General features: G+C 44.7%; 1 protein-coding gene across 11 annotated transcripts in view; it reads right to left on the bottom strand.

The window, feature by feature from the left end:
- Window positions 1-563: 563 nt before the first annotated feature.
- Window positions 564-10,493, bottom strand: part of SYK (spleen associated tyrosine kinase) — a 124,421-nt gene continuing 114,491 nt past the window's right edge. For all 11 annotated transcript variants that reach the window (XM_056525507.1, XM_056525582.1, XM_056525498.1 and 8 more), the window contains 3 exons: window positions 4,990-5,130; window positions 2,114-2,226; window positions 564-1,268 (listed from right to left, as the gene is read on the bottom strand). In XM_056525507.1, coding sequence (XP_056381482.1) covers window positions 1,196-1,268; window positions 2,114-2,226; window positions 4,990-5,130 — 327 coding nt within the window. In that variant the 3' untranslated portion in view covers window positions 564-1,195. The remainder of the gene's footprint in view (window positions 1,269-2,113; window positions 2,227-4,989; window positions 5,131-10,493) is intronic.

Below are 10,493 nucleotides of genomic sequence, written 5' to 3'. Positions count from 1 at the left end.
TGGCTACCTCCATGTTGGTTCTTGCACCCCACCCACCTCTATCACGTGTAGATAAGGTGATTTGGATGTTCCAGATCCTGCAATGCCTGCTTATCTATTCACACAGAGGCATATTCATAGTGTAGGGTCCATCCCAATGAGATCACCTTACCGTGGTGGGACGGTCCAAGCTATTTGGCCGCCAAATTGCAAGCTAAGTATCTCACTATTTCATTACTGCACCATAGCTGAGTAGCTTCTCATGTTGTGTTTGTATACTCATGTTTTATCTATATCTTTGTGCTAGCAGTCTGCTGCTGTATTCTCCTGTTGCTGTATATTTAGCCCAGCAGCCTGCACCTGTAAGCCAGGTCCGTATAATAGTTTGGAATCAATAGTGCTGGCCAACTTATTCTTTGTTTTTATCTATCTATCTATCTATCATATCGATCTATCTCCTATCTATCTATCCATCTACCATGTCTTCACCTTCATAAGCAAACTCTAAAATGGATATAGCACTCACAGACTCTTCAATAGGATTATTAATTTGACCAGTTAATAAATATTCCAGCAGGAAAAAAAAGATCACTTTATTGTGTCATTTATAAAATAAAATAAAAATAAAACAGAAGGTACCTAATCTGCAATATTTTATAACATAACAACAGAGCCTATTGCATAGAAAATCCCATCGCTTTAGGTTAGGGCTACATGGTGACATGGCGACACACACACCAAAAATGTTGGTCAAGTTGCCTGGATGAGACTTCTTGTCACGCAACATACGTGACAAGAAGTCTCATCCACCTGTCTGTGACTTACAGTCACCAGTCTTTATTACAGTTGTTAACAAAATAGCCAAGTTGCAGACCGCGACTTGCATTCAGGTCAAAGGTGGAAGTCGTGTGCGAACTGCAACCAAAAATCCATTAAAGTTAATTTTTTTGCGACTGCCGTGTCACAGTCACATGCGACACCATGTTCTAACATTACGTGTGATGTTTGAGGCATGTAACCCTAGCCTTAAGAATCTTCCGAGTCTTCCGCAGTTAGCAGATATCAAATGAGTAATACAGCACCCTTTTTTCCTTAAAATTTAGGTTCATACAAAAAGCAATGTCTGTAAATAACAATAACAATTTATACACTTTTCTTAGATCCAGGGAAGTAAATATGTAGCAGAGATCATCTTCACAAAAATGGCTGCTAGAGCTTACTGAGCAATTTCATAATAGTAATTTCGGAGTTGTAGCTCAACACTGACAAAATTAGGACGATCTTCAACTCTGTAAGACATAATAGGAAACATGGTTTTGTTACTGGACAGAGCACAATTGATCGAAGTGCATATGATTTCATCTTTTTATTTAGTGCCTGTTCACATACGTTTAGCACACTTACACCAGTATGCAATTTGGCATAGTGCTAAAATGTCAAAGGGAAAATGATGACAAAACTGATCCTACAGATTCCTATGGAGTCAAGTTTCTAATCCAATGGTATCAGTTGTGAATGTACTAACTACCTACATGTCTCCATTTGGCTGTGGACATGGAAAGAGTACACAAACTGTATAGTTTTTCCATCATCTGTGTTTGGCTCAGGAAAAAAAAAAAGTCTAAGATTTATTCAAAAGTGGGAAGAAAATACAACCCAAGAGGTGATAGGACTGGTTGCCCCTATCAGCAGCAACCTCCTATCTATACCACAAGGATAGGGGTGAGAGGCTCTTTATTAGTATGCCATCTTGAGCAGCCATCTTGAAGAGGCCTGTTTGTGTGCAGAGCCTAAAACAGGGTCATGTGACGCCTGGGTAATATGCAAGGCGCTGTCCTCTGGTCTCATGTTTTTTTCTTCTACAGATCTCATATATAGTGAAAACAGTTCTCTCTAGGAAGACCCAGCTTGTCAATGCATTACATGAATGGCATAAAGGTTTCCTCCCTTGCTGTATATACCTTGTAATAACTGTTTTATTTGTCGGTGCAAAACTATTTTATGTTGTTGGTAAAATGTTACCGTATTTGTGTGTTGTACAAAATGCTACAAAACCTAATGACAGCACATAAAATGTTATGCTTGAAATGTGTCTATATTCTGTAATGCACATTACTATGGAGTTCATACATACTTGTAGGTCCAGCATAATTTCATTAGTTCATAAACTTCTGGTGGACACCTGGGAGGCATCTCCATACGTTTTCCACTTTCAATCATTTGTGACACTTCTCCACCTTTCATTCCCTACAGAGAAATATTTAAACATAAATATATACACAGCAATATATCCTACATATATTTCAGATATATTTATCTCAGTCACATATACATAGAAAAGACATAGGCCAGTATTGTTGAAAATATAGCCTGTCATCTCTCCTCGGGTTGTCATCCGCGACTGTGGAGATGACAGGCTGAATGTCAACGAACGTTGTTTCTGCTGGCAAAACATCTTAATATGTTTTGTGTAGGAGACAGATATGCTTGACTTGAAGTAGACTGGAAACCAACAGATATGCATAATCCTAAAGAATATAAAGGGAAATGTATTCCTCCTTGTGTACATTCTGTTGTTATTATAACAGATAAGTAATGTTTATGGCTTGTGTATGTGGGATGGTTGGGAGCGTATTGATGACACTTTTTTGAGTAACCAAGAGACTTGTCTAAAACATTGTGACGATTTCATGTCTGATCTTGATCATACAGCGTTCATAACCCCCCCCCCCCCCCCCCCCCCCGGTTTTTATTGATACAAAATTGCATAGCGACACCCAGTAAACAGTTATACTGTGAGAAGAAACACATTATGCTGATTAACAAATATTAACATTAACAAACGTCACACGTATGAACTGTCGCTCTGTGACTATACTACAGTCGAATGTTTTAACAAATCCCCACTCCCCCTACCTACCCCATGCAGGACCAGCTTATTTATTCTTGATGTTACTGCCTATACCCCTCTCTTCTTCTGAACCTTGACGTGTTGCTGCAGTGAATCAACAAATACTTAAGAGATCACTTTTCAACATTTTTGAAGCTACATGTACACAGTTCATTTATTTGCTACATTGTTTGGAAGACTTCTGAAGAAAGCCCCATTTGAAGTAGATCTTCATTTTAAGAAAAATGATCACCGGGAGGGGGGGGGGGTTAATGGCAGTGTCTGTAACCAGGATTTACCTATTGCAGGTTTGTTAAAGTATTTTTGCTATTTCCCCCTGTTCCATACTTGTTCCTAATCTGATAACACCCCAAACACTTCAGGTTTCATCTCCAATACATCCTTCCAGAAACCCTGCATTTCACACAGGACCAAAGCATCTGTTTTAAGTCAACTCTTTCTTCCTCGCATTTTGGACATTTTTAATCCACCCATCTTCCCCAAGTACTATCTTCCAAAGCACTTTTGGAGTTCTATAAACTCTATGAAGTAAGAAGCTGACACTTTCTTTGTGTTATAATAATTGAAATGACAGAATGGGATACGGTTATTTTCTCCCACTCCTCCTTTGGTAGTGTACCCATGTTATTCTGCCATTTCAGTCTCATTTGTTCTGATCAGATTTCCTAAGTAACCATCAACAGTCTATTATACACCAGAAAGATCAGTCCCAAAGTGGTCTTAGATTTAACTATGTGTTTAAGCAGTCTAGAGTAGTATGCTTTTATGTCTACCGTTCTTGCCTGTGTTTGAACATCATGTCTCATCTCAGGAAATGTATACAATTCTGGGGCTCAAACTCCTTCCTAAAAGAATATTCAACAAAGCACATTGATGACTTGTATATGTGCACACAAGCACAAATGTGCTTATTTAATGGCCTTGTGCTCTGGCACGACTGCGGTTCTAGAGGGCTATGAAGATGTGAATTCTGGTTAGTAGGCCCAAATGGAATACCCTTAAAACAGGCAAATGTACCCGTAATATTGCCACACCAGTCTATGTGTGTGTGTGTAAAGGGAATTTGACAGCTGGAACACCCACACTAACCAGAATACAGTGCGGGTGATGCTGATTAAAATGATGTATTAACTTACTTAGATCAATACAGCTGTTGCAGAGATATCAACAGCTTTTCTAATATGCAAATTCTTCTTACTGCACAACAGAGGTGGGAATTGGCATTCCTAGCATCCCTTCCTCCTCCCCCCATGTAAATATTCAGGGTGTCTTCATGACGTGAGAGTCATTCAACAAATGACCGCTCTGCTCGGGATGAAGACATGAAGCATGCATGAATATTTATGAGGAGGGGATCCCTGAAACACAGGGGACGGAGGAAGAAATGTCATCTCCTGCTTCAATTGCGCAGAAAAATTTGCATAGATTTGCATTAGCAATACTATTGATAGCTCTGCAATGGGTGATCCATTCTAAGTAGGTTATACATCATTTTAATCAGGATCACCTGTACCATAAATTCAAGTTACTGTGGGTGATCCAGCTGCCAGATTCTCTTTACAGGGGTACTCTGCCCCTAGATATCTTATCCCCTATACCCCCTGCGATATCCGGAACTCCGCTCTGTGCTCCAGCCGCCACACCCCTTCTATTCATGTCTAAGAGAGGGGGCGTGGTGTGACGTCACAAATACAGAAGCTTCAAGCTTCCAGGTTCAGAACGCTGTGGTGACGGCCCTGAGATCGCGGGGGTCCGAGTGGTCGGACCCCCCGCGATCAGACATCTTATCCCCTATTCTTTGGATAGGGGATAAGATGTCTTGAGGTGTAGCACTCCTTTAAGGCATCTCATTGAAGTAAATAGGGATGAGCTGAAATACCACATACAACCTGTGTAAGAAAATAACACTTTTTTTTTTTCATTGACAACTCATTCAATCTTTTAAATTACACAAGTTTTCACAACGTTTATACTGTAGCTATATATACTAACTATATGTTATGTGAATATTTTGGTGTAAAAAAAATATGTATATACTGTGCATTTACATTGCACATACATTTATGAGGACATTTATGAAATATATATATAGAACTTACTTTATATGGTTTTTGTCCATATGAAAATGCCTCCCACATAAGTACACCAAAACTCCATACATCACTTTTGCTTGAAAATTTATAGAAATTAATGCATTCTGGTGCATACCACTTGACTGGCCATTTTCCACAACTCTTTGCCTGAAAAGAAAACAAGATAATTCAGACTAGATAATCTCTCTTCTGCCTCTAAAACAATGAAATTGTAACCATTATAGTTGTGATGTGTGTTTTGTAGAAATAATTTCTAACACTAGCATTCTACCTTATTTTCCTTATTTTATCAAAATCATCTTTTACATTTTTTTTCCCTTACATTCTAAGACCCATAACGTTTTATTTTGCCACTGACAAGTTGTATTAGGGCTTCTTTTTTTGTGGTACAAATTGTACTTTTCATTGGTGCACTTTATGTTATCATATAATATATTATGAAGCCAGAAATAAAATATACCGTATTTATCGGGGTATACCACGCACCGGCCCATAACACGCACCCTCATTTTACCAAGGATATTTGGGTAAAAAAAGTTTTTTACCCAAATATCCATGGTAAAATGAGGGTGCGTGTGTGCGCGTGTATACCCCGATACACCCCCAGGAAAGGCAGGGGGAGAGAGGCTGTCGCTGCCGGCTTCTCTCCCCCTGCCTTTCCTGGGGTCTAGAGCCCTGCTGCCGGCCCTTCTCTCCCCCTGGCTATCGGCGCCGCTGCCCGTTCTGTCCCCCTGACTATTTGTGCCGGCGCTCTATTGCTGGCGCCGATAGCCAGGGGTAGAGAAGCGGCGCCGACAGCCAGGGGGAGAGAAGGGGCAGCGGCACCCATTGCCGGCGCCACTGCCCCGTTGCCTCCCCCCATCCCTGGTGGCATAATTACCTGTTGCCGGGGTCGGGTCCGCGCTTCTTCAGGCCTCCGGCGTGCATCCCCTGCGTCGTTGCTATGCACTGCACGGCGCGGTGCACTGACGTCATGCGCCGCGCCGTGCAGCGCATAGCAACGACGCAGGGGACGCACACCGGAGGCCTGAAGCAGCGCGGACCCGACCCCGGCAACAGGTAATTATTTCACCGGGGATGGGGGGAGGCAACGGGGCCGGCAATGGGTGCCGCTGCCCCTTCTCTCCCCCTGGCTGTCAGCGTCGCTTCTCTCCCCCTGGCTATCGGCTCCGGCAATGGGGCGCCGTCACCGATAGTCAGGGGGACAGAACAGGCAGTGGCACCGATAGCCAGGGGGAGAGAAGGGCCGGCAGCAGGGCTCTAGAACCCAGGAAAGGTAGGGGGAGAGAAGCGGGCAGCGACGGCCTCTCTCCCCCTGCCTTTCCTGGGGGTGTATCGGCATATAACACACACATAGACTTTAGGCTAAAAATTTTAGCCTAAAAAGTGCGTGTTATACGCCGATAAATACGGTACGTAAGGCAAAATTGAAAATTATGTACAATTGCAGAATTTTGTGGGAAATTTTTTTTCAGAGCTTAAAATAAGGTAAATCTGAGATGCTAAGTTTATTCTATGGATCAGTACGATTCCAAATAGGGATGTCCCGATACCATTTATTTACCGATACTTTAATTCTAGTACTCGCCGATACCAAGTACGAGTACTTTTATTTTAAAGGGAATCTGACACCAGGGTGACCAGTCTCTGGCACTGCTTACCGTTCTGATAGGTGGGTTTCTTGTTGTGTACAATGGAGGCGGCTGCTGTAGTATGAGCCAAGATTTCTCTCTTCTCCATTGAACAGAACAGGGAATTTGCATTGGCGGCAAGATCGATGTCTCCGGAGCGATTGTGCTGATGATCACATGGTGAGCAGCGATAGAAAACAGGTCACCTGCACTATCTACCTATAAATTCAAGTTAGTGCAGGTGACTCTGCTGTAAGATTGCCTTTCATAGTAGGTAGTATCCCCTTGTAGTTAGTATAGATAGTTGCAGACATTAGTAGCAACCACCCCTGTAGACCACAGCCTCCCCTTGTAGACAGCGCCACCCCTCTTGTAGACAGCACCTCCTCTTGTCCCCCTTGTAGACAGTGCTCCCTCTTGTCCCCCTTACAGACAGCAGGCCCCCCTTGTAGACAATGGGCCCCTCCTTGTAGACAGGGACCCACCCTTGTAGACAGCACCCCCCTTGTAGACAGCGCCCCCCCCTTGTCCCCCTGGTAGACAGCAGGCCCCCCTTGTAGACAGCAGGCCCCCCCACTTTGTAGACAGAAGCCCCCCCCCTTGTAGACAGCACTCCCTCTTGTCCCCCTCGTAGACAGCAGGGTCCCCCCTTGTAGACAAAAGGGTCCCCCCTTGTAGACAGCAGGCCCCATCTCCTTGTAGACAGCATGCCCCATCCCCTTGAAGACAGCAGTCCCCCCCTTGTAGACAGCAGGCCCCCCCTTATAGACAGGAGCCCCTCTTATAGACAGCAGCCCCCCTTATAGACAGCAGGCCCCCCTTATAGACAGCAGGCCCCCCTTGTAGACAGCAGGCACACGCTTATAGACCCCCTTATAGGCCCCCCTCTCCTCTTGTAGACAGTGCTCACCTGCAGCTGTCCTTGGGGGTTGCCGCTCCGCTGTCCCGTTCTCCCGATCGCATCATGGCATCCTGGCTTCCTCCGTAGCGTTACGCTGGGCACAGGGGAGGAGGAATGACGTGTGTGTCACATGCTCCTCCATAGGACGCCATGATGCGATCGGGAGAACGGGACAGCGGAGCGGGGCCCCACAGAAGCAGGTACCGGACATGGTATCAGGGACATTAAACGAGTCCCCAATACCATGCAAATGCCGAGTATCAGCCCCACTACCTATATTAGTATCGGTATCGGGACATCCCTAATTCATATGATACCAAATTTGGAAAATATTTGTTTAGTTTTATGGTAAAAAAAAAAAAAGAAAACCTAAAAAAGAAAAAAATTGTTCAATGCCATGTAACTTATAATGCCATAACATGTAATGCCATAAACCCCTATAACTTTTTTTTATTTTACCCTCTGTGGAGCTGTATTAGAGTTTATTTTTCTGGTACCACATTGCGTTTATGTTACTTCTTGATCAATTTTTATAAATTTTTTTGGGGGGAATTGATGTGACCAAACATCATTAATTTTGGTGTTTGGAATTTTGCAGGATCAGGAATGCCCTGAATTTTTATTTCAGGCAATTACGCATGCGGGAATACCAAATATGTTTCTATTATTATTATTAAAGGGGGTGATTAAAATTTTTATTGGGGGGGGGGTATTTTTATTTTATTTTATTTTTTCAACATTTTTTGTCCATATCATCAGCCATCAGTAGATGGCTTACACAGATCAATGTAATGCTGTTGTATTACATTGATCTATGTTATCGGTGCTTGATTGATAAGGACTGCTTAAGGCAGCTTTAAGCAATGGCTGATCCACTGAGCACCGGGAAGGAGGGGTAAGATCCCATTCTTCCACAGCAAACCATCAGCAGCACTGGATTACATCGCAGAGCTGCCGATGGGACCCCTAGACACCAGGGATTACAGGCATTTGATGTTTAAATGCTGTGATCACTATTGAGCAAGCTCCAATGTCCGGCATTACTGGCAGATGTCAGCTGCTGATAGCAGTGGACATCTGCCATTTATGGCGTGGACCCAACGCGCCGGTACATCAGGGACCCACCACATCCAGGTGGCCGTGACAAGGCTGGCGGGCTTCATGCACTTTATGATCATAAAGTACACAAACGACCTGTTTGTTTTATATATATTGCTGAGAAGCGTTAGATCATTAGTGCATTTTGTGGATGTGCGACCATGTCTTTTTTTTGTCTCTGTATCCCCATTTTTGTATTCTCCTTTCCGTTTTTTTTGCTTTTTCTGCACTTCCCCCCTCCCCCATAGCCCTTGCACATATAAGTAAGCAGGAAGTGCCCTAGGGCCCCTCCCTTCCTGGCTAGGCTTCCAGTCTTGGGCTGGAGGCACATGGTAGGTGAACTATTACACTCTGTTCACACTGGTGTGGTACTGCGTGGCAGCTGCTCCCGCAGTGGCGCCGTGTCTACGTGGGGGGGGGGGGGGCATCCCGTGGGCTGGTTCGAGTGGCATTTGGGGCTGCTCGGCCAGCGGGTCATTCCCCTCCTGTGGGCACTGGTGTCGTGGCGGTGGTGGTCGCCGTGTGGTGCCGCGCCATTTTATGCTAGGGATGTTAGGGATCCGCCACATCCAGGTGGCCGTGACGAGGCTGGCGGGCTTCATGCACTTTATGATCATAAAGTACACACACGACCTGTTTGTTTTATATATATTGCTGAAAAGCGTTAGATTATTAGTGCATATTGTGGATGTGCGACCATGTCCTTTTTTTTTTTGTCTCTGTATCCCCATTTTTGTATTCTCCTTTCCGTTTTTTTGCTTTTGCTTGGTCTGCACTTCACCCCTCCCCCATAGCCCTTGCACATATAAGTGAGCAGGGAGTGCTATAGGGCCCCTCCCTTCCTGGCTAGGCTTCCAGTCTCTGGCTGGAGGTACATGGTAGGTGAACTATTACACTCTGTTCACACTGGTGTGGTACTGCGTGGCGGCTGCTCCTGCCGTGGCGCCGTGTCTGCGTGGGGGGGGCATCCCTTGGGCTGGTTCGAGTGGCATTTGGGGCTGCTCGGCCAGCGGGTCATTCCCCTCCCGTGGGCACTGGTGTCGTGGCGGTGGTGGTCGCCGCGTGGTGCCGTGCCATTTTATGCTAGGGATGTTAGGGACCCGCCACATCCAGGTGGCCGTGACGAGGCTGGCGGGCTTTATGCACTTTATGATCATAAAGTACACAAACGACTTGTTTGTTTTATATATTTTGCTGAGAAGCGTTAGATCATTAGTGCATTTTGTGGATGTGCGACCATGTCTTTTTTTGTCTCTGTATCCCCGAGATTACATCAAGGACATCAGCATAACCCAGGTCTATCATGTGATTGGCTGCTTACAGTGTCAATCAGCAAAAAGGCCAATAGGACAAAGCAAGGGATGAGGCCATCTTTAAACAGATAAGTGGGCAGAGACGTCACCCACTGCATGCAGAGGGCCAAAACTGATGAGAGTGAGTGGCCAGACTGAAAACCGCAGCATACCACGGTTTTCAGTCCAGCCAGAAAAGCGGATATGGAACATAAATGAACTGACCAGGGTCACTATCTGAATCCGGCCGGCTCATTCAAATGAATGAGATGGGGGCTGGGTTTGGCTGGGATACGGGAGCATCCGGTTTTTCCATCTCCCAGCCAGATCCGGTCCCTGTATGGACCAAATGTAGTGTGAATGCAGGCTGACAGGTAGACACAAAGAAGAACTAGGGACAGTTAGTGATTGGAAAGCTAGAGAGATACAGATTAGAATGAGAGACCTTCCTCAACCAGCCACAGTAGCCAATGAGGTGCAGTTATCTGTATCTAACCTGTAGTGTAAATCCAGTTCTGGTGCATTTCTTATTGTTCCACAAACACTTTCAGTACTCATTGTGCTGTCCTCCTTGGCACGCAAAAAGCA

Source organism: Hyla sarda, chromosome 1, assembly GCF_029499605.1.
Source record: "Hyla sarda isolate aHylSar1 chromosome 1, aHylSar1.hap1, whole genome shotgun sequence".
In the NCBI taxonomy this organism is placed as follows: Eukaryota; Metazoa; Chordata; class Amphibia; order Anura; family Hylidae; genus Hyla; species Hyla sarda.
The sequence above is the reverse complement of the archived record's forward strand: the minus strand, read 5'-3'. Positions and strand labels throughout refer to the sequence as shown.